The sequence below is a fragment of the Amborella trichopoda genome, chromosome 1, assembly GCF_054954075.1.
Source record: "Amborella trichopoda isolate Santa Cruz 75 chromosome 1, AtrichopodaSantaCruz75HAP2 v2.0, whole genome shotgun sequence".
In the NCBI taxonomy this organism is placed as follows: Eukaryota; Viridiplantae; Streptophyta; class Magnoliopsida; order Amborellales; family Amborellaceae; genus Amborella; species Amborella trichopoda.
The window spans coordinates 11728189-11753179 of record NC_142336.1 but is presented as its reverse complement, the minus strand read 5'-3'; the positions used below and the strand labels follow the sequence as shown (position 1 = coordinate 11753179).

The 24991-nt window shown below is 37.8% G+C and overlaps 1 protein-coding gene and 1 long non-coding RNA gene across 2 annotated transcripts in view; both read left to right on the top strand.

Annotated features, from left to right (window-relative positions):
- Positions 1-13299, top strand: part of LOC18444599 (grpE protein homolog 2, mitochondrial) — a 32936-nt gene extending 19637 nt beyond the window's left edge. The window contains exon 5 of the mRNA XM_006854765.4: positions 13008-13299. Within this exon, the coding sequence (XP_006854827.1) occupies positions 13008-13103 (96 nt within the window). The 3' untranslated portion in view covers positions 13104-13299. The remainder of the gene's footprint in view (positions 1-13007) is intronic.
- A 331-nt stretch (positions 13300-13630) lies between these two features.
- Positions 13631-20548, top strand: LOC148783555 (uncharacterized). Its single transcript, XR_016051522.1, has 2 exons — positions 13631-13917; positions 20151-20548. It is a non-coding gene; the product is annotated as an uncharacterized LOC148783555 (long non-coding RNA).
- Positions 20549-24991: the final 4443 nt, after the last annotated feature.

Genomic DNA, 24991 nt, shown 5'->3' with positions numbered 1-24991 from the left:
ATGGACCCCTACCTTTTCCCTTTAGCTACTCCCCTCGAGTTATTGGGCTTCCCGGCTGACCCCTCAAGTGGGGTCTCCATCATCATCTCGGTCCCTTCGCCCATTCCCATTCTTATTCCTCAGCCTTTTCGGGAAGCAATCAACCTTACCGTTGACCCCTTTTTCGGCCTGATTCCTCTTCTCTTTCCCTCTTGACTCTACGCCTCTCCAAATCACCCTAGTCCTTTTTCTTCTTTTGTTACTCACTTGGGTTCAGCCGCTAACTCTGGCTATCACTATCTCTCTCCCATTCTCTCCACCCCCCTTGTCTCTTACCCTCTTTTACCTATGCCTCTCCCCTTTACCCCTCTTCTCTCTTCTACCTCTGGAGGTAGCAATACTACCTTCCCCAAGGAACTTGCTTCTTCATCCCCCTGTGCCTCTGTTGTAGCTTTGAACTCCACCATTCCGATGTCTACACCCCTTAACTTGGAGATCCCTTCCTCTGAAGCTCTTCTCTCTCTGGCTACCCCCACCCATACCTCTGTGACCGACCCTTTTGGCATCTCGTTAGGCATATTTCGACCTACTCCTACTTATGGTCTACCATTCCCGGTTCTTCCGGCTGTACCTTCCCCCTCTGCTATCCAAGGGATGGATTCAGTTGATTCCTCCCAATCAGTGGACACTATGGGCGACCCTCTTTCTCCCCCCTTTGTGGACTCAGACTTCGTCAGTGGAGTTGACACCGGCAAAGGGGAAATTCATGAAGTTATGGGAGTCATCGGCTTTCCAAACCCACCGGATTGTCCATTCCAAGAGTTCTTCAAAGTGGAAGCTCAATCCAGAATAAGGGTAAGTCAGAAGGACCATGTGAAATCTCTAACTTGGTTTCCACAATCAATTATGATCGCCCTTCTTTGTCAAACCTCTCTATCTCTCCCAATCCTCAACAGTCGGCCCCTAGTGAATTTTGGTGAGACGTTCCCTTAGGAACACTCCCCTATTCATTACCCATCCATGCTGATCATCTCATGGAGCATCTGAGGTCTCGGATTGCCCCACAAGAAAAACGCAGTAAGAGATCTCTGCGTCAAACACAGGCCATCCATCTTGGCCTTGACAAAGACAAAGTTACATTCCACCTCACTAATTCAGATTCGCTAGGCCTGGGGACCTCGCCCTTGTCAATGGGCTGCAGTCCTAGCTGAAGGTGCTTCCGGGGGAATTTGGGTGATTTGGGATCCAATGGCCCACTCCTTGGTTTCTCAACACCCAGGCAGATTCTCGGTAACCATTCTCCTTTCAAAAATTCCAGATGGGTTTCAATGGAAATTCTCGGCGGTCTATGGTCCTAACCTAGACACGCTTCGACAATTCCTCTGGGAGGAGCTCAACTTGGTTGCCCAACTTTCGCACCCTGTTTGGTGCTTAGGAGGTGACTTCATATCACTAGCTGGTCCCACGAGAGAAACTCTTCAACTAGGATCTCCCCGGCGATGATCGCTTTCTCAGACTTCATAGCCTCTAACAACCTCATTGATCTCCGCACCCAAGGTGCTCAATTCACATGGTCCAACCACACGTCCAATTATCTCTCTCGAGATTGGATCGCTTCTTGACCTCCATGGAATGGGATATCTCTTTTCCTGGTACTTACTCGCAGGCTTTACCAAAACTAACTTCTGACCACTGCCCAATCCTTCTTAGTACAAACCCTTCTCTTAGTGGCTCGAAACCTTTCTACTTTGAATTAGCTTAGCTGGAAGAACCTTCTCTTCCAGCCCTACTCCCGACTTGGTGGCAGGAGCTCTCTCATATGGTAGTTGGCTAGGCAGGCTTTAAATTGCAGCAAAAACTACAGTTATTCAAGGGCCATCTGAAACTTTGGAGTCGGAACCCTTCGCGATTCTTCGGACCCCAGAAAACTTCCACTTTGCAAGCCATCCAGGCCTTAGACAATTTGGAAGAAAACATGATTCTCTCGGATTCTGAAATTCAAGAGAGGGACGACCTAAAGCTTCAATACCAATCTCTCCTCACAAAAGAGGAAATTTTCTGGTACCAGAGATCCAGAATTAAGTGGTTGAAAATAGGGGACCTAAATGCAGGCTTCTTCCACCGAACAACAAACTGCAGGCGCAGGGATGATTCAATCTCACAGCTGTTGGTGGATGGAATTCTCTTAGATCACCACCCAAGCATAGAGCAAGCCATCCTTGGCTACTTTCAAAATCTTTTCTCGGCTCCCCCGACTCCTCGCACCCAAATGGGGACCTAGAATTCCTTGTTTCACCTCCAGAGAAAGCGCTTTGGCTGGAAAGACCTTTCTCTGAATCCGAAATTCTAAGCTGCCCTATCTGATTTGGAATTAGATAGAGCCTCGGACCAGACGGATTCCCCTTAGCTCCTTTCAAGACTTTTTGGGAGTCCTTTTGAGATGACTTCCTAAACCTCTTCAAAGAATTCCACTCAAGGAGGGTAATCCACCGAGCCATGATGCGACCTTCTTAACTCTGGTGCCCAAAATCCAAGGTGCAAACCAGCTCAAAGATTTCAGACCTATAAGTCTGGTTAACTTCTCCTACAAAGTCCTCGCTAAAGTGCTCACTTCTCATCTCAAAGATGTCTTGCACCCAGTCATATCCCCCAATCAAAGTGCCTTCATCAAAGACCGTCAGATCCTGGATGGAGCTCTAGTGGCTGATGAATGCATTCACTCCAGACATTTTAATAAAGACCCTATCATCATTATTAAGCTTGATTGGGAGAAAGCTTACAATCATGTGGATTGTGAAATTCTAGAAGAAACTCAATCTAGGATGGGTTTCGACGCTTGGTGGAGAACTTGGATGAGAGCTTGTTCGTCCCACCCTCATTTCTCTATCCTCATCAATGGCACTCCCAAAGGGTATTTCCCTTTCTCCCAAAGACTCCGACAAGGGGACCCTCTCTCCCCCTTCCTTTTTGCCATCTCCGTAGAGGTTTTCAGTTGGTCAATTGACAGAATGTACTCAACTAACCTGTTGCATGGCTTCTCTATAGGGCTTGGGATCCCCCCTGTTTCCCACCCTTCAATATGCAGACGATACCCTGGTGTTTTGTAATGCCTCTCCTAGGGAAATCCACAAGCTTTTCCTATTCCTCAGATGCTTTGAATTCACTACTGGATTCAAAGTAAATTACGATAAAACTACCATGATGGGGATTAATGTCGATTCCACCACACTTAGTTCTTATGCTTAAATGTGGGGTTGTCGAAAGGAAGCTTTACCTTCCAAGTTCCAAATATTTAAGTCTTCCTCTCTGCATAGGGAAACCCAATAAAAGTTTGTGGTCTCACATTGTAGACAAAGTGGACCATAGACTAGCAGGTTAGAAGGGGAGGTTTCTATCCTCAAGAGGTAGGCTAACGCTTATCGAAGCCACTGTGGCCAACATTCCAGTCTACCAGATGTCCATCTTTCACATGCTTGTTGCCATTAGTAAGAGGATCAAACAATTGATGAGGACGTTCTCTTGGTTAGGGGCTGAGTCTAACCATAAATTGCACTTGATCGCTTGGGAAAAGCTTTGCCAACTTAAGAAATGGGGGGGGGGGGGGTAGTTTTGGGGATCAAAAAACTGGGTACTTAGAATCTAGCCCTACTTGGTAAATGGTGTTGGTGCCTGGTCACCCAACGAAACCAGTTATGGATTGACATCATTAAAACCAAGTACCGTCTACACGACTCTCCCTGACTCCCTGAATTCAGAGCCACCAATAGGTCCTTAGGCATCTAGAGGTCTATCTGCTCTGTTTTTCTATCCTTTAAACCTCGCACAGATTCCATCCGAGATCTGGGAACAATATCCTTTTTTGGCGTGATCTCTGGCTGGGCCGTTCTCCTTTTAGGGATAAATACCCTAATCTCTACCTTCTTGCTAGAGATCAAAGGACAACTGTAGTGCAAGAAATGCTTTTGACCTAGAATTCTCGCTCTTGAAACTCAGTTTTCAGGAGAACTCTTAACGACTCAGAGCTTTCGAGTTTTTCCTCTTTATCAGCTGATTTACTGGCCTGCTTCTTAGCCCCTACGGGCCTAGATTGCATCATTTGGACTCCTTCTCCTGAAGGCTCTTTCACGGTCTCCTCATTTTATCGCAGTTTGTCACTACCCCCTACCCTTCCCCTTAGCCCAGGCTTGGGACTCCTTAGCTCCCCAAAAAATCAAGGTCTTTTCGTGACTAGCCCTCTCTAAGAAAGTACTGATTGTGGATTAGTTGCAGAGACGTGCCATCCCCCTTTCCAATCGATGTCTTGTGTTTAGCCGAGGAGGAAACTAACAACCACCTATTCCTGCACTGTCCCTATGCTTTCAACTTTGGGGAGTAGTCCTCAAGTTGTTCAAAGTGGAATGGGTACTACCTGCAGAAGTGAGTTCGATTCTCTCATCCATCAAGCCTTTTCCTTGGGCCAAATTAGGGATCATTATCTAGAAATCAATGGTGGCTGCAGCCATATGGGGCTTATGGATAGAGCGTAACCACAGGATTTTCAGAGGGGAGTACACCTCATGGCCCAAAATTTTTAATAAGCTCAAATCCTCCATCATTTTTTGGGCTACAAATCACCCTCGATTCAAAGGCATTATGGCTTCCGACTTTCTTCAAGATTGGAGCAGTATCCTACGCCATCATAGCCATCGCCCTTCTAAATCTTCTCATTGGAAACCTCCACCTTAGGGGATGCTCAAGCTCAATTTCTACGGTTGCTCCCTAGGTAACCCAGGGCCGTCAGGAATTGGAGCCTTCGTCAAAGACCACCTTGGTTCTACTATGGCGTTAGTGTCTAAATGCATAGGGCATAAGGACTTGATGGAGGCTGAAGTGATATCTCTTGTTGAAGGCTTACAACTCATTCAACATCTAAACTTGCCCTCTCTCATTGTAGAGGGTGATTCCAGGAACACCTTAACCTAGGCACAAAAACCTACAACCTTCCCCCCCCCCTTCCTGGTTTTGGTTCACTTAGTTGATCAGCTTCATTACCTCTACAGGAATACATTTGTTATGCGAACGCATACCTGGAGTGAAGGAAACCAGGAAGCTGACTCCCTAGCAAAAGCAGCAGCGGAGATCGACGAACACTAGGAGGTTTCTTCTTTTTGTATTTCCATTTGTTTATCTTTTTATAGGCAGGATCGGCCTCTTTTCTTAGGTTGCTACCCTTTAACAATAACTTTTTGAAAGAGGCTTCAATTCCTCTTCTTTTTTTCGTTTTCCTATCCGTGAGCACCTTTTTTGTGGTAAGCCACGGTTTTTGTAGTCTCTTTTCTTGAATTAAAGGTTAACATTATCAAAAAAAATCTGAACTTAACCGAATAATAGGAAAGTCTTAGGGAATAGAGAATGTCATATAGAAATAGGAGTATGACCATTATAGCTGTGTGACAAATACACCTATTCTTTATTAGCAATCGAGGACATGGCAATGGCTTGAGTTTTTTTAGGATCTTGTTTTGTTGTGTCTAAAAGCTAGAACCCTCCATCCTCAAGCACAATAGGACGGGAAGAATGCCACATTACAATCCAGAGTCTTTGTAAGATTACTGACAGATAGAAGATTTTGGATAGATGGGGAACATGGCAAAGTGGATAACAAATTTATGGAAGAAGTTATTGGAACACTTTTTCCCATTAATTGCTCGGATCCATCATCAATCTTGATAGACTCTCGGTTGAAACAAGTAATATAAGTAGAAAAGAGATCGTGCATACCATTCACATGTTTAGTGGCTCCTGAATCAATGATCCAAGGAGCTTGAGCATCATAGAAACATGGTGTGCATATGCAAATAAACCTGATTGGGCAAGTTGTAACTTAGGGGACGAAGAAGACTCATAATGGGTGACGGCACGCTACTTAATATCAAGAAGCTCTCACTTGGAAACCCTCACCAGTTCATCCTTAGGTTAGAAGTTGGTATAGTCACGAGGTAGATGACTAGTAGCATCCTTTGTTGTCGAGACATAATATGGCTTGTCTCCCCACTGGTCACAGCTCCATAAGCTTGAGTTGTATTATGCTTAGAGGATGCAATGAGATCCCTACTTGTCTCCTTAAAATGTTGAGGTTTTTCCGAAATCAGTATATTTCAGCTTGTCCTTTTCATCTTGTGTGAGGCTTCTGCGATCGACCACCACTACAACCTCCACCTCAACCACCTCTGCGGCATTGAAAGAATTGGAAACTAGGGCATATCTTTCAGATTCACCAATAGGCACATACATAAATCTCTGGCAAGTTCCTTCACACTGGCAAAGTGATGGTAGAGTTCCACCACCCAGAACATTAGATATGATAGTTTCATTTTCAGGACTAAGACTGCATAAAAAATTAAATATCTTATTTTGTTCCTTCCTTTCTCTAGCTCTTTTGCATAACGAACTAGTTATGGGTTGGTAATGATTCAGTTCATCCTAGTAACCCCATAGGCCAGCACAATAGTTTCCAACATATAAGTTATTTGGTTTGAAATTGTTGATCTGTTGCTCTAACTCGTAGATTTTTGCGATGCATGACCTAAAACAGTCTTGGGTTCGTCTTTCGAATTGTTTAAGGTTTATATTTTTTATTTTATTATTTTAATTATTTAGTAATTTATTATATAGATGGGTATACACTATGGTATACATGAAAGGATAATAATAGAAATGGCATAGGCATAATAGTAGATAAAGATTTTAAAAGATAAAGTAGTTAATGTCAAAAAAATAGGTGATAGGCTCTTATTAAATAAACTTGTATTAGGAGAAGAGATAATTAACGTAATTAGCGTTTACATGTAGGATTAGATGATCGAAGTAAGAGACAATTTTAGGAGGACATAGATGGAATAGTCTAAGACATACCAAATGGAGAGGGGACCTTTTTAGGAGGGGACCTAAATGGTCATGTAGGGAAGGATAGTAGAGGATATGAAGGGGTACATGGATTTGGGGAAAGAAATTAGATGGCTGAGATTATTCTAGATTTTGCTATGGCCTACAACCTAGCAATAGCAAACACTTACTTTAATAAGCGAGATGAACATTTAATAACCTATAAAAGTGGAACACATAAAAGCCAGATAGATCTCTTCCTAGTTAAGAAGTAGATCGACCATCATGTAAAGACTGCAAGGTTATCCCAAGAGAGAGTTTGACTACCCAACATAGGCTCGTGGTCATGGATGTTTGCATAAAGACATGGAGGAGAAGTGGTGAAAGTAATGGGAGCTCAAGAACTAGGTGGTGGAATTTAAAAACTGAGAAAATAGAGTTATTTAGGGATAAATTTGTTGAAGAAGGAACATGGAATTTTGATCATGATGTTAATGTAATATGGAATGAGACGGTTGAATGCATCAAGAAAGTGGCAAAAGAAGCTTTAAGAGAATCTAGAGGGAAAAGAAACTTCGATAAAGAAACTTGGTGGTAGAATGATGAGGTTCAAAAGGCCATTAGCGAAAAACAATCATGTTATAAAACTTGGCAGTATAATAAAAACGATCAAAACTTAGAAGAATATAAAAATGTTAAGAAAAATGCTAAACAAATAGTAAGTAAAGTCAAACTTAAGGCATATGATAATCTATACAATAAATTGGGAACAAGAGAAGGTGAAAAAGAAATCTTCAAATTAACAAAAAAAAGTATAGGGATCTAAACCATATTAAATGCATTAAGAGTGAGGATCAAATGGTCTTGGTGAAGGATGACGAGGTCAACGAAAGGTAGAGAGTCTATTTTCAAAAATTATTAAATGGCGAACGCAATGGGAACATAGTGGTAGAAGGGACTGTTGGTACAAGTGACGATGGAGGTCATAGACACATTTGTAGGATTAGGATGTCAGAAGTGAAAGAAGCTTTGAAAAGGATGGAGATAGGAAAGGCTTTAGGACCAGATGGTATTCTGATAGAAATTTGGAAGTGCGTGGGGGAAATTGTCATTGACTGGCTGACGAAACTGTTCAACAAGGCTTTGAGAGCAAAGAAAATGCCTAACGAATGGAGGAAAAGTATTGTGGTACCTAATTACAAGAACAAAAGAGACATACAGAATTGTGTAAACTATCAAGGGATCAAGCTTATGAGCCATACTATGAAGTTCTAAGAGAGAGTCATTGAGCAACAACTAAGGCATGAAACAAGTGTATCTGAAAACAAATTTGGTTTTATGTCAGGAAGGCCAACAACGGAGGCTATTTTCTTACTTAGGCAACTGATTTAAAAAGTTTAGGGCAAAGGGAAAAGACCTCCACATGGTCTTTATTGATCTAGAGAATGCTTATAATAGAGTACCTCGAGATTTGATTTGGCGGGTGTTGGAAAAGAAAGGCGTCTCTAGACACTACATCGACTTGGTGAGAGAAATGTACGATGGAGTGCTAACTAGTGTAAGAACAGCTAGTGATGTGGTTATAGATGAATATATGAGGTGTTTAAGTGTGTTGCAGAGCGTTTTTTATTGCCCTGAAAAACAAGACAGAATTGTATGGGAGCCAAGTAGAATGGTTGTTTCTCGGTGAATTCAGCTTACAAATTATTGTTTGATGATAGAGTTAGATGGTCTGATAAAGATGCGGGAAAATTATAGAAGTGGCCTATTCCGTTAAAGAGTCCTGCTTGGTTATGGTTAGTAAAGCTTCGTAGAATCTTAACTATTGATATGTTAAGAAAGAAAGGGCAAATTCTAGTAAATGTATGCAACCTTTTCAAAAAAGAAGCAGAATCTATTGATCATTTGTTTCTGAATTGCACCTTTACTAAAGCAATTTGTAGATGGGTGCTTGCATGGGTGGAGTTAATTGGTAACTGTCCTGTGGAGATTGACAGTCTTTTGGGAGATTGGTTGATAACTAGTATGGGTAAAAAAGGCAGAATTATTTGGAGAATTGTAAGGGTGACGGTGATGTGGGAGATCTGGAAAGAAATGAATAGAAGTTTTGAAAATAAAAGTTTATCTACTAATGAGCTGATAGAAAAAAATCGTGTGACTGTAGTAGAGCTTGTTAGCATTAACGAAATTTGGTGGGGTGTTTCTAGAGTGGATATAATGTACAATCTTAGTGTGTTAATTAGAGAGAAATCTGATAAGAAAATCAGGATAGGATTATGGAAGTGTCCTAGAAATGGATCAAACTAAATTTTGATGGGTGTTCCTTGTGAAACCCTGGTCAGGGAGGTATCGGAGGAATAGTTAGAGATTGGGAAGGTAAAGTTCTTTTGAAATTTCCTGAATCAATAGGTGTTGTTACTGCAAATGAGGCTGAGCTTTGAGCGGTATTACAGGGGGTTAAACTTGTAAAATTTTTTAAAAGGCCAGTGGAGATAGAAGGGGACTCCATGAATGTTGTAAAATGGTTAAATACGGACGCGGAATATCCATGGAAGTTTCAGAATCTTATTGATGAAGTGAATGCTCACTGTATGGAATTGGAATGTACTGTCAGTCATATCTATCAAGAAAGCAGTATGGAGGCAGATGGACCATCAAAGTTGGGGGCGACGGTTAACAATTTGGTTGTTGAAAAGTTTGGGTAGCTGTTGTTTGAGTTTTTTTCTCTATTTATTTCTTTGCTTTTCTTTATGTTTTGTTAGTTGTATGTTTTCATAATAGATTGTAATAGTTGACTGATGGGAATATATAAAACAAGTACCTTTCATCAAAAAAAATAAAAACAACTAGTGGAGAGACGAGTGAGTTTTCAGTGACAATATATCTACATCAAGGGTTAGCATTGAGCTCGTACCTCTTTGTCTTAGTTATAGACGACTTAAATAGGCACCTACAAGATGAGGTACCATGGTGCATGTTGTTCGTAGATGACATAGTTTTGATTGATGAGGCCCGAAACAACATCAAGACAAAGTTGAAGCTTCGAAGGGATGTTCTAGAATCCAAAGGTTTTAAAATTAATCGGACTAAGACAAAGTATAATGAGTACAATTTTAATAATAATAAGGGTAGAGACGAGGAAGTAGTTAACATTGACTGTCAAGAAGTACAAAAAAGACTGCACTTGCGATATCTTTGGTCAATAATCTAAGAAAATGGAGAGATCAAGTAGATGTCGAATACCGTATTAGAGCTGGGTGGGCAAAGTGGACATGTGTAACTGAAATTTTATGTGATCGCCGCATACCAATGAGGCTGAAGGGCAAGTTTTGCAGCAGTGAGACTAGCTTTGCGCTATGGGGCAGAATGTTATGTGGGCAAAAAACAATATACCCAATAGTGTTAGTGTAGCGGAGATGAGGATTTTGAGGTGCATTAGTGGCAAGACAAGACGGGATAGAATTCAAAATGAATCTATTCGAGATAAGTTCGGCGTGACACCAATAGGCGATAAAATGAGAGAGTAGACTTAGGTGGGCTGGCCATGTGTGGTGCCAATCAAGTACAACACTTGTTAGGAGGTGTGAGTTAGTTCAAGTGGAAAGACTGAAAAGGGCAAGAGGTAGGCCCAAAAGGGCGTGGTTGGAAGTAGTCCGAAAAGATATGGGGACTTATAGCCTCATTGAGGATATAGCCTTTAATAGAGCAGAATGGAGAACCAGGATTCATGTAGCCGATCCCAATTAATTGGGAAAAGGCTAAAATGATGGTGATGATGAATTCAAATGAGTGGATGAGCTTAGGCGAGTCTAGGGTCATTGGCATGGATTTGGGTTCATCTATGGCTTGATCTAGATGGTGAGGGTGCGGAGCTTGGTTATGGTTTCTTGGAGGTGGCATGGAAGGTTGGTATGGTTTAGGATTGAATTGAGAGTTGTGGTTGGTTATGGTGTATGAAGGGTGATGTCATATGGGATTTAGGGATTGATGAGAATGGTGGATGTTTGTTGTTGTGGATTGTGATGAGATAGATGTATGGAGTATCAGATTGAGATGAGAGGGATGAAATGCTCATGGGATAAACAAAAGTATCTTGAGGACCTAGTTTTGGGTACAGAATGAGAACCACAACAAAGCTATGGTTTGTGAAATCAATGAGGAGGATCAATTCATAACACCAATAAATTGCAAGAAGCAACTCTTATTCAGTTCTTAAAAGCATGAATCTGGCATAGGAATGGGCCTTTACATTTGCATTTGTAGATGTTCACAACTCCTAATCTTAAGCATGGGTTTGGCCATAGGCCTTGGCCTATACATTTATATTCATTCAGGTTCTCAACTCCTAATTTTCTCTTACGTGGGTTATGAATAATACCAATCTTGACGGGGGATCAATTCACACCACCAATAAATTGCAAGAGGCAACTCTTATTCATTTATCAAAAGCATGGATCTGGTCATAGGCGAGCCCTTTGCATTTATATTCATGTAGGTTCTGATCTGAACTCCTACTCTTCTGCATGATTTATGAATAATCCTAATCTTCACTCCTATTTTTGAAAGGAAATCCTACTAACATGTAGAAATTTAACCAACCCTGAAAATTAAGTCAAAAGGAGATGAAAGTTATAACCTTCAAAGAAAATCTAAACGCAATATGGAAAACTAAATAGAATACGGAGGGTAGAACCAAAGTAGAATCTGCATGGGACTCATGCCCTAATTTACAAGCTTCTAAAGGCATGTTCTTCTTTTTGCTTGTACCTTCTTTTCCCCTGTACACCTTGACATTAGAGATAGACCTAAAAACTCATCTCAGCAGGCTCCATGACCTGATCCAGTTGACCAAGTCACGAAGATGAAAAATTAGAACAAATATAAGCAACAAAAGTTCCTTAAAAAACACAGATCCAATGAAACATAATACGATATTATACTTTAAAAAAGATAGTAAATGAATTTTTTTAAAAAAAAGATAGTAAATAATTATACTATTTTGGGTGTATGATAATTTCCACCTTTGTGCTCTTCAAATAATTTTTCCCTGAGAAAAAATTTAGGTTTTACAAGTTTTCGCACTATGGATTGGATATCCATAAAAAGTCATGTATCTTTTATTTATTTCTTGGTTCTTTGAGAGAATATGAGTTTCTAAATATGTGGGCTGGATTAAGGGTTCAAACATTCAAATGACTCGATAGTTCTTATATTTCCTTAAGAAATCAGAAATCCGAAGTCTTATTTGATTTCTGTTTACCTTTCTAGAGAAGGAAATAAAGTTCAGACTAAAAAAAAGTTAATGACTTGATGGTTGCCTCTGTAGACTCATTCAAGTTGTTTAAAGAAAGACATTTCACTTGAAGCTCTGATAAATGAATATGCTATAGTTGTGCCTGTGTTTTGAACTGACTAATTATCATAGAATCGGTGTGAATTTTTATGAGATAAATGAGAAAAGCATGTTTCAGGTGGCATTGCCTGCCCTGGCTTTTATAAACTTTAATGTTTTAGTTGTAGGCTTGTTAACAGCCCAGGCCCGACCAGGGTTGAAATCACGTAAGTAGGCCCAGCTTGACATATTGCCTATGAGGTCCAAACCCTCAAAACTCTGGCCAGGCTGGGCCTTTTGCAAATGTGGGTTTGTAGATGTAGGAAAAATATATATTTTAAAAGCTTATGAAATAGTTTGGCTGGGCTCGGCCACAAAAATATGCTGGCCCATACTGGGCCATGGGCATATCCAGCGAAACTGGGTCCCGACTGAAAGCCCGCAGTCCATCCCAGCCCCTTAATGCCCGCAGTTATATCTTCCCACTTAACAGTTGCTAGTAATGAAGTTAATTATTAACTGAACAATTGTAAAATGGTTATTACTTTTCTTTGAGCAAAATAAAATGATTATTATTACTTGTTAATTGAGAAAAACAAAACACCTTACAATAGAAAGATTTAGTAGTTAATGGAGAAGAACAATAGACCTTAATATTTTGGCTTAATTTTATATTTCTATTGTGCTTCTCGAGCTTTTAAAAAAGTCTTGCTATTATCATTAACATGTGGGCCAGTAACTACAGTTACAGTTTTCTTTTTTTCATGTTATTTAAACTTGGGTGCAGTATTTTGTTTGCATTGGAGACTGAGTCTTTACCTTTTTTTTGCAGTCGGGATACACACTTTATGATCGGGTTATTCGCCCTGCTGAAGTTGGTGTTACAGAGGCTGTAAGCAATGAGGCAGAAGGAAGTTTAGAGGCATGAAAAATATTTGGGTCTTGATATTTAAAATATTTTCCATATAGTTTATTTATTTGGAAAACCTGGATATTGAGCTGTTTTTCTATTTCGGTTGAGATTGTCTCCTAGTGATCCAAACAAATTTTGCTAATATTTAGGATAGGCTCATTTAAACTCACCGTGGGCAATGGAGGAAAGTTGTGGTTTTGTAGAGCACTAATTTTTCTCCCACAATTTTGGTTGCTTGCATTTTAGTTTTTATTTTCGTTCTTTTTTCCAGTAGTGGTGATCTTGATCCCAATTGTTTAATTGGATAGAAAATAAAAAAAATAATCCTTTCTGGTTAGCACCAATCTTGTTTGAATGTATTCTACCAAAATTGCCGCTGGTTTTTAATTTATGGATCTGTTCAAGTTTGGGAGCACTCTCACTTTTGTGGTTTGAGTGTGCAACGCTGAATATATGTGGTGGGACTTTTGTACGTACCAGACGCTTTTTCCTCTTTTGTACATACCAGACGCTTTTGTACTTAAGTTTGGGAGCTCTCTCACTGATATGCAATGGGCTGGCTGGCTCGCAGTTAGTGAAACAAATTCTTTAGTGGATTTGTTTTTTATTTTTTATTTTTCCTGAAAAGTTAACTCAGATTTCATTTGAGGAAATGAAAGTTACAATTACAATGAAAGCATGGAAAGGAAATTCAAACAATGAGGTACTGCTAATCGAAAATGAGATCAAATGCCTCCACAAGTTGATAGCTCGGGAGTGATTGAAGATATTCTACTGAAGCGGAACAACTCCAGGCCATGAACTCTTCTTACTTTCAAAGGCGATTCAGGTACCTTACCTATCTAGTTATTCATTGGGGAAGCTTCCAACGGATGAGCTGAAAAAAACAATCCTTCAAATTTTTATTAATCTTTATGATTATATAAGGGTTGAGTCCTTTCACCGTTCTGTATAAATGGGTTAATACTATTTGTATAGATATGTATGGGAGGGGGCACGTCCAATCCATGTTCGTACATGAGAACAGAAGGTTAGGAAGCTAGAGCTTTCAAAGGATTGAGCCACCGCTTGATTCTTTTGCATGGACATCTGCCGACCTCTTTTGTTCTCAGTTGATATGATTGAAGGGTACCTTTCGTCCTTGTAACCCTAAAGGATTTCGTCGATAATATTGCTCTACGCCCGTTATGCTTGATCTAGAAATTTATACCAATTTATAATACTGGCTGAATCTTCCTCCACAATTACCATGGAATGATTAGGGTCCAATCTGATAATACCAAAGCGTTAACGCCTACAGTTCTGCCTCATTAATGCCATAGGGATGAATTTACCTTCCATTAGAATCCCTTAACCTATTTCTATATCCCATCTACCCCCCACTTCTCATACTACCATCAAAGTTAAAAGTTAAGCTCGACCCATGACTCAGGTGTGTTCCATTGTGATGAGTTTTCTCTAACATTGTTTACAAATAACCATTTAGGGACTTCTTCAAAGGCCTGACGACCTTGCGCTCATATTATGACGAAGGAAATGAAAGATGGTTGTATTTGGTGTACCTCCCTAGACCTACCCTCAAAACTTTTGGTAATTCTTGTTGTATTTGGTATACCACTCTAGACGTACCCTCAAATTTTGTAATTCCTCTCCTTCCACAGGTTCCAAAGTATTGCCGCCATTGTAATTACACAATCGTTGGGCTTGGTGTCGAGAATGGGGGACCACCCTTGCTCTAAATATTGCTCAAGTTGTGGTTGGATCCAGCTCAAGGGAGGTAATGGAACCGGATCCAACCTGAGACACGTTTATAGACTTCACCCGGATCTGGGTATGGTCCAAATCTTGGACCTGAACATTTTATGGGTACGGGTTCAGGTCCATGTAGACCCGACCCGGACCTAACTTGAATAGTTATGATATTTAAAAATATATTTAATATATGATATTTAAATAATACTTAAAGGTGTGGTTTTGCTCTAAACAATCAAAGTAAAGCATACCTTCAAATAGTATCGAGAAATATGATTTTAATACTGGAAATCTTTGTGATAGCCTTCAAATATATTTTCATCTTTAATTATAAAATTTAAAGCTTTAAAAATAGTGTAGATTGAGCAGATATATGAAAATTTGAAAATCTTGAAATAGACGGTCCAAAAATGCTTTACACGATGCACTATTTCCAAAACTTGAAATCCATTTTTTCTTTTTTTTTTTCATGTCCATGCTTCTTGATGTCAAGATGATCAATTTGAGGATATTTGGGCATCAAAATAACATCTTCTACTGAATTTTTGAGGTGGGCTCTAATTTGATTGTTTAGAGCCTCGGCTCTACATAAACGTTTTCTATATTTAATTAAGGGTTATTTTAGGGTGTTCATACTATAGAGAATTTTGGACATTTATATACTCTTGTTTTATGTGGATGACTTTTTTAATAAAGGTATTTTTTGTTATTAAGAGGGGTGTGACATCACCCAACTAGTGGTATTTAATGCTCCATGTAGGTGATGTCACACATTATGCTGATGATGTCATACCCCCTAATGACTAAATATACTTTTACTAAAAAAAACAAACTCATGGACAAAACAATGATATACACGTATCCAAAAATTATTGAGTACAATAATAAATTATTCTATGGTGTGAGCACCCTAACATAACGTTTTAAATAAGGGAAAGTATATAATGAGACTATTTACCTTTGGTACAAGGTGGTCACAATTAATCTTGACCATTGGCTGTGAAATTGGGTGACTGCATTTATTTCATTGGCCAAGTTCAAAGTTTAAAAGAAATTTTCTCGAACTTTATGACACACCCAAACTATCAGATTTCACATACCTCCTTGTACCAAAGATAAATGGTCTCATTGTATGTATATAATCATTTAAATAAACATAATTATATATTTATATATAATATTTAAATAATATATATATTTAACATATTTATGAAATATATTTAAATATATAGCTATTTTGATTTTAGGGTCAGATCTGTTGGATATGGGTTTGGGTCCTACATTATATTTTTGGGTCTTGGTCCAGGTCCCATAGTATATTTTCGGGTTTCGGTCCAATCGGACCTGACCTAAGCCGACATGTTGCCACCCTTAATGCAGCTCTACTCTAAAATGGTCATGATCCAGTACCACAACACTCCCACTATAGGGCAATTTTTAAAAATATGTGCGTCAGTTTCCTCTTCACTTCTGTATAGCAGGCCAACAGTGATGATAATAATTCCTCTTTTCCTGAGTTGTTTTATTCATAGAGATATTCTGCCGCACTAACCACAGAAAGGCTTTCAGTCAATGCGGCACCTTGCTTGACAGGTCTTGTTTTTGTAATAAGTGGGGCTAAAGATTGATCCATGGCATGAATGCCGAAGCGAGTGAGAGAATGGTCTGCATAATCCCACTATTTGAAATTTTTATGATTGCAGTTATCTGCTATTTTTATGCTTGCAGCAGAGGTTCGGAGGATACTAGTATATTGTCATTGTCCGTGTTTGAAAATTGGGGGTGGTCATTGAGAGCCGAGACATTCACTTCTTTGAGGATGAGTTAGACATTCACTTCTTTGAGGATGAGTTCCTCAAAGCAAAAGTGAGTCACAAGCAAACAAATCTCTATGAAATGACTAATGACAAGGTCGAATATCAAGAACCCGAACCCTAACCTAGAAGAAGCAATTGAATTAGTAAATCACCTAAATACTTTACTAACACTTTGAGAGGCTTGGGGACGAGCCAGCTTCAACTTACCAATAATCATAGTTTATTCTGAAAAGAATCATTGGGTTGAAGCCATGAATGATTAATAGAATTCCATGAACCAAAACTATATCTGGGAACTAGTAGTTCTACCTCAAAACCGTAAGACAATAAGATGCAAATGCATTTTCAAGAAAGCGCTGAACTCATAGGGAAATTAATAAAATGTAAAGCTAGGCTAGTATTTTTTAAAATGATATTTTAGTCATTTTTTTATTATTTTATTGCTTTTTTAAATGATATGTTGTACATTCTTACATGGGATTTAAGATACTTTTGACCGAATTGGGCAAAATGCCTCACTAATATTGATAGGGATGCTAAAGGCCTAGGTTGACCCGTTGGCTTTTGGGACAGGCTTGGAGTGCCTAAAATATTTTCTTGCCCAAAATATGTTAAAATATATATTTTAAAAATTATATAATATGTAATAATATATTTATTACAGCTATCAAATCTATTTTTTTACTTAAGCAACTGACTGAGAAGTTCAGAACGAATGAAAAATACCTCCATATAGTTTTCATTGAGTTTGAGAAAGCATATGATAGGATACTTCGAGATTTAATTAGGTGGGTGTAAGAAAATAAAGGAATCACCAAAGGCTATATTGACATAGTGTGAAATATGTATTAGGGACCATTAACTAGTGTATGGACAACTAGTGGAGAGACAAGCGAGTTCTCAATGAAAATGGGCTTACACCTCAACACTAAGCCCATATCTCTTTGTGGTGGCACCCTAGATAATTAGAGAATTGGGTGAGGCATGATTCTCCAAGACATGGGTATTAGTCGTAAGTTAGATCAGAGTAGCCAAGGTAGGTCAAATCTCCAAATCAACCTTGGTGGTCAGTTGCCATCCCATCATTCTAACATTAATAACCAACCGGTCAAAGGTCATGTAAGTCAAGGCTCACATAGGACTGGGGCACCCAGTCATGTCTCTAGTCACCATAGGGGCAAGTCCTCTATCCACCCTGAAACCGACAGGAGTCAAGGTCCTAACCTCAGTCAACTTCAAGAAAGCCTAAGGTGCAAGCTTTCCTACAATACCTAGCCAAACAAGAATACACTATTCAAACTAGTCAGAACCTGCATGAATGTAAATGTCAGGGCACATCTATGACCAGATCCATGGTTTTGATAAATGCATAAGAGTTGCTTCTTGCAATTTATTGGTCGTGTGAATTGCTCCCCAATCAAGATTGGTATGAACGTTTCGGGAAGAAAAAAAAAAATCCATAGTAATTTGTTTCACTAACTTTGATTAATGGGATTGTCTACAAAAAAACCATTTACTTTTTGTACAAGGAGGTCACAACTATTTCCACTCATTAAATGTCAAATTGTATGGCTTAGGATGAGTCATGAAATCCGAGAATTAGTTTTTTTTAACTTTGTATCTAATCAATGATACTTTTACAACCAACCATTTTAAAATATGGTACAAGAATGATTGTAACCTCTTCCTATAAAAGGTACATCTTCCTATAAAAGGTACATGATCTTTTTGTAGTCATTCCCATAAATCTATTCCTCTTATCATATTTATCTTTTAGATAAGTTAGCAAAAGGTTCAAGAGGGCAGCAAACCCATTGCATACCAATGGTATTGAAAGTGAAAAATAAGTACAGAAAGAAAAAAGCACCTCTTATGTACAAGAATCCTACCACATATATTCAACATTACACACTCAAAGCACTTAAAAGTGAGACAGCTCCCAAACTTGAATAGATTCATAAATTAAAAACCAGCCACAATCTTGCTAGAATACATTCAACTATGATAGGTGTTAACCAGAAAGAATTTGGTTTTGAACTGTTATGAGTTCCCAGGGTAATTTGCCCAATCAAGAATCAGGACGATCATTGAAGTTTATTTTTTTTTGAAGTTTATTTTTTGTCCAACGAACCTCAATCGAAATAGGAAAAAAGCTCAATCTCTCACTCAATATACAGGCCTCCCTAATAAATAAATATATGCAACATAATTCAAATATCAAGACCCAAATATTTTTCATGCCTCCGAACTTCCTTCTGCCTCATTGCTAACACCCTCTGCAACACCAACTTCAGCAGGGCGAATAACCCGATCATAAAGTGTGTATCAGGGCTACAAAAAATGTAAAGAATCAGTCTCCAATGCAGACGATAAAATAAATTTCACCCAAGTTTTAAATAACCTGAAAAAAAAAAAACCTTAACTGCAGATACTGGTCCTTAATGATAATAGCAAGAATTTTTTAAAAGCTGGAGAAGCATAATAGAAATATAAAAGTAAGTTCTTCTCCATTAACTAATAAATATTCCTATTGTAAGGCCTATTGTTCTTCTCAATTAACAAGTAATAATAATCATTTTATTTCACTCAAAGAAAAGTAATATGTTTAGTTAATAATTAACTTCATTACTAGCAACTGTAAGTAGGAAGATATAACTTGGTGCGTTAAGGGGTTGGGATGGCCCCGAGCTTTCAATCGGGGCATAGTTCGGATAGGTACGAGCCCACATTTGCAAAAGGCTGGTCTGGCCTGATTTTTGGGGTTTGGGCCTCATAGGCAATATTTTGGGTCGTGCCTACTTACATGATTTCAGCCCTTGTCAGGCCTAGGCTGTTAAGAAGCCTACAAATAAAGAAGTAGAGTTTACAGAGCAAAGGGGGGACAATGCCACCTGAAACATGCTTGTCTCATTTATCTCATAAACGTATACTCTGACTCCATGATCATTAGTAGTTTAGTTCAAAACATATGCACAATTATAGCATATTCATTTATCAGAGCTTCAAGGGAAATGTCTTTTTTTAAATGACTTGCATAAGTCTGTAGTGGCAGCCATCGAGTGATTAAGTTTTCTTTTTAGTTTGAACTTTATTTTCTTCTTTAGAAAGGTAAACAGAAACCAAATAAGATTTCTGGTTTCTTAAGGAAATATAAGAACTGTCAGTGTCATTTAAATGTTTGAATCCTTGATCCACCCCACATACTCAGAAACTCATATTATCTCAATAGAACCAAGAAAAAAATAAAAGATCCATGACTTTTTATGGATATCCAATCCATAGTGCGAAAACTTGTAAAACCTAAATTTTCTTGGGTAAAAATTATTTGAAGAGCACAAAGATGGAAATTAGCTTACACCTATACTTATTTACTATCTTTTTAAATATTATAATAATAGATATTATATTATGTTTCATTGGATCTATGATTTTTAAAGAACTTTTACTGTTTATATTTGTTGTAATTTTTCATCTTTGTGATCAACTGGATCAGGTGTAGAGGGAAAAAGAAGGCACAAGCAAAAGAAGAACATGCCTTTAGAAGCTTGTAGATTGGGGCATGCGTTGAATGCGGATTCTACTTTGGTTCTACTCTCCATATTTTATTTAGTTTCCGTATTTGGTTTGCTTTCCGTATTGTAATTCGGTTTTTTTTTTAAGTTATAATTTTCATCTCCTTGTGATTTAAATTCTCGGGTTGGTTAAATTTCTACATGTTAGTTGGATTTACTTTTAAAAATAGGAGTGAAGAACTGAAGACTATGATTATTCATAACTCATGCAGGGGAAGGGTAGGAGTTTAGATCAGAACCTGCATGAATGTAAATGTGAAGGGCATGCCTATGACTAGATCCATGCTTTTGATAAATGAATAAGAGTTGCTTTTTGTAATTTGTTAGTGGTGTGAATTGATCCCCCAGTCAAGATTTGTATTATTTAGAAACCACGTAAGAGAAAATTGGGAGTTGAGAACCTGTATAAATATATGTAAAGGCCAAGGCCTATGACTAGACCCATGCTTAAGATTAGGAGTTGTGGACATATGCAAATATAAACAACTCTTATGCCAAATTCGTGCTTTTAAGAATTGAGTAGGAGTTGCTTCTTGCAATTTATTGGTGGTATGAATTGATCCTCCTCTGGTGATGCTAATTCCACAAAAGTGCTCATTCTATACCCAAAACTAGGTCTTCAAGCTACTTTTGTGTATCCCATGAGCATTTCATCCATCTCTTCTCAATCTAACACTCCATACATCCATCTCATCACACTCCACAACCCCAGATATCCATTGTTCTCATCAATCCCTAAACCACATATGACATCACCCATCATAGACCATAACTAGGCACAACGCTTAATTCAATCCTAAACCATACCACCCTTTCATACCACCTCCAAGAAACCACATCCAAGCTCTGCACCCTCACCATCTACATCAAACTATAGATGAACCTAAATCCATGCCAATGACCCAAGACTTGCCTAAGCGTATCCACACACACCAATCCCCCAACCTATTTGTCATCAGCCAAATCATTCTTTACAAAATCGTAACACTAGTTTCCGTAAAACCCTAAATACCTAATGCTAGGCTACTCATAAGGGATCCATCCCTTTGGTCCTCCATCACATCTAATAACACTAATAAAGATGAATTTGAAAAGATTATATAAGTAAAAGATCAACAGCTGCTCCAAGAAATTATCTCAGGAATTCAAAGGCTTTTGACATAATTGTGACTAGAATTTGGAGGTCTAACCAACCAGAGTGTAGTGACAATGCATTAAATAAGTAAAATCCCTCAGTTAAACATTCTAACTCACAAGTCGGTACATAAACACATCTAATGGAAAACACAACATACTTGACATTTACCGATTTAAGCTACTACAACATCAGTCAGAGGTAGTATGCAAAGCCATTACACAGAAATCAAAGTAACAACCTCTTTTTCTGTTTGGTAATTGATAGCAAGTCAAAGTATCAATTATACACTGGTAACACAAAATCCTCACGAAAGTGATGAGTACGTACATATGGACACGTGAAATGCATATAATTTAGTGAGAACCGAAAGTAAACAAGACAATGTCAACTTCATACCTTTAAAACATGAGCAACAATACCAAATGGCTTTGAAGGATCGGGAACATTCGAAAACTGCAAGATGCTTATTGGGATCAAATGTCTATTTAATGGTTTAAAATTCACTCCAAATTTCTTCAATACTTGGGAAGCATAAGAGAGCAACAATCGTTAAATCTATTTTCTAACAAAATCCATAATTTCACATTCATAAGACATACTATCAACACAACATGCTTCCAAACTCACATGAAAATGAAAATAACGTAAGAAATAAAGCCATAAATTTGTCAAACGAAACAAACATGTCACCTTCAAAGAAAATAACAAAAAACAAATGTCTATAATGCAGAAATTTATGCAGATAATATGGAAAAAAGTTGATAAAGTAACCCACTTTATACTCTTTCTTTCTTATAGTTTAGTAAAATAGTTATCATTTTCAAAAGGAAAATAACCAAGGTAGATTTCAAGTTAGATCTTCAAATAAATATTAAATAGATCGTTAATGAAGTGCCACATGTGAAATACAGCATAGAGACATCAAGCAAGTCGATGAAAGTCTACAGGGAGTTGTACATAGTGACCTTATCACCTGATATGACATCATAGTATTATATACAAACTTAGTCAGCAATTGTGATTTTTCAACAAGCATCAAGACCAATAGCAAAACCTTACATAGCTAAACAACACATATTTGCAATCTCTCCTGCAAGCACTTGGTATTTTTCCGCAAGTACTCCTTGCAGCAGGTCAGGAAGAACCACTTGAATTGGAAAAATAATAAAACCACATGATTGGAAAGGCTCAAATCCTCAAATTTACTGAAACATCTAAACCAGTAGGGTTGAATGGCTTGCCACAAACCTTATGTTCCTATGAATTTTTCTAAATAAAAATGCTTCATGGATCAATAAAAACCTCCAATGAACAATTTATTTAAAAATATTTTGAATAGGAAAAGAAAAAGATATCAAACATAAAAAAATTAAAATGTATTTCGTAATGTAAAAGAAAATCTTATTGAAAAATAGAGGTATAAAAACCAAAAAAACTTGTTAATTATTTAAAAGAAGGCCACATAAATTATATTGGAAAAAAAAAAATTTGATGCGTTTAGGGTATTAGTACAATGGATGCTTTTGTATTTAGGCAAAACAAGTAGAATATTTGTCACCAAAGGAATTCTCACGCACCTTCATCAAAGGTTCATGTTTCTTTAAGTAAGTAATCTCAACTACCTCCTCAAAAATATTTGGTGCATTAAGATCATGTGGTCTCGAAGGTGACCAAGATGCTAACTACTTGGAAAGACAAGTTATTTCCAATGATCTGGAGGATTATATCATCATGAAATCCAAATTGGCTAGAATCCCTATTTGTTTTATGTCCCTCCATAGGAATGCAAAAGCCATCAATAAATTAAATAGGAGTAATATGATATGCTTTTTATATATATATATATCATTTTGGGTACCATATTCACTTTTTTGTTTGGGTTTCTAATAAATCATGAAAAAGGTAGTACATCTTTTATAAGGCATCCTCCGGATCATTGAAATTCAAGTAATTTGATGTTGGATTAGGCGTATATGTTATCAAACAGAGAAGCTATCTTTATACTAATGATAACCTAACTATAAATTCAACCATCACCAGTAACCAGTGTTCCGAAAAACATCGGGCGGTGTCTAGGCGGCATAGTATCCAGGTCTCCCAAAACCTCGACGGCCCAGTAGGATAAAAAGTTGTTTTAAGGTCATATATTGTGTATAAAAATAAAAAATACATATCGATATATACTTTAATCTATAATGTCATGCATTTCAAATTAAAAAATCCAACTTTTTAAGTTTAAACTATATGCCATTACGCATTAGAGTATTAGACTATGTCTAAATCCATACTATAATCCAAACTCTATGCCCTCCATAGTCCATATAAAAAAAAAAAAACTCTAATAAATCTATAAAATCTTCAATATTAAATTTAATATCAATGAGTAATGTTTAGATTGATTTCTTATAACTTTGAGAAACTCTCAAATCCTATAGAAATCACAAAAAACTATTTTTTTGAAGTTTCTATCTCACTAAAATGGGCTCTAATAGCGTTTAAGTTTGAAATGAACCTAAACCCCACTTTTTACAATCATATTTGGAAGTAAGCTCTAAGCAGCCGCCCAAGGGTAGGCCGCCCAGGGGGAGGCCATCTATGTTTACCACCTAGGCATTAGGTGTCTGCATTTTGGAACAAAGCCAGTAACATATAGCTCGTAAGCCCAAGGATCAAGCAAGTCTTGATATTCAGGACATCAAATTTATATATGCAAGTTCAAATAAAAAGTGAATTAGAAAAATAATATAAAAAGAAGATGGCCCACATATGGTAAACATGGGTGATTAATACAAGGTCGCATGTTGAAAAAGATCATTTACTATACTTGAGGTCTAAAATGCCATTAGAATCACAGTCTTTTTGTCAAGGACCATCTAAAAGATGATATGCTGATATGACATCACGTTAGATTGATGGATGATGCAAGGAGCCTAAATCCAAAATTTAACAATTGAAGCTCTTGCTCAAAATCGAAAATGTTCGATAGAAGGTTGTTTCTATGCCAAATTTCTATAAGATAACTTGGAGATTAAACCTTAGATAAAAAGCTTCAGGATAACAAGTTTGCAGCATGCAAGTCTGATTAAGCTTTAGCACAAAATGTTCATGTGTGTATGATTGTTAGACGTGGATTAAATATCCCAATATATGGCAACATTTATGGCTCTCATAGTTATATATAATCACATATGCCCATAAACTCAAAAGGTAATCATATGTGCCCATAAACTCAAAAGGGTAAATAAGTACACTACCCTATGGGTTAGAAGTGACCCAAAGAGGATCACCTTCATTTTTTTACTTTTCTTCAGCTTGCAATTAAAGATAAAAATCCATACAGATGATCATGCCCATATAATATATGTATTACAAAGGGAAGCAGAGGAAATACATAGACCACAAACCACATGATCATCTGAGGCAACTACAGTTATAGGAAATGTTCACAAATATGTTAAAATTTATCAATTTATTTGGATTATGCCCATAGTTATTGGTCTCAACCTAGGTGGCGATCTCACTCCAGAAGGCATTGTGGGAAACGGATGTTCGAAGGATCTTGATTTTTGAATTTTGGGATCTCAATCCCTATCTTAAAGACCAAGATAATGATTCAATTAGTCA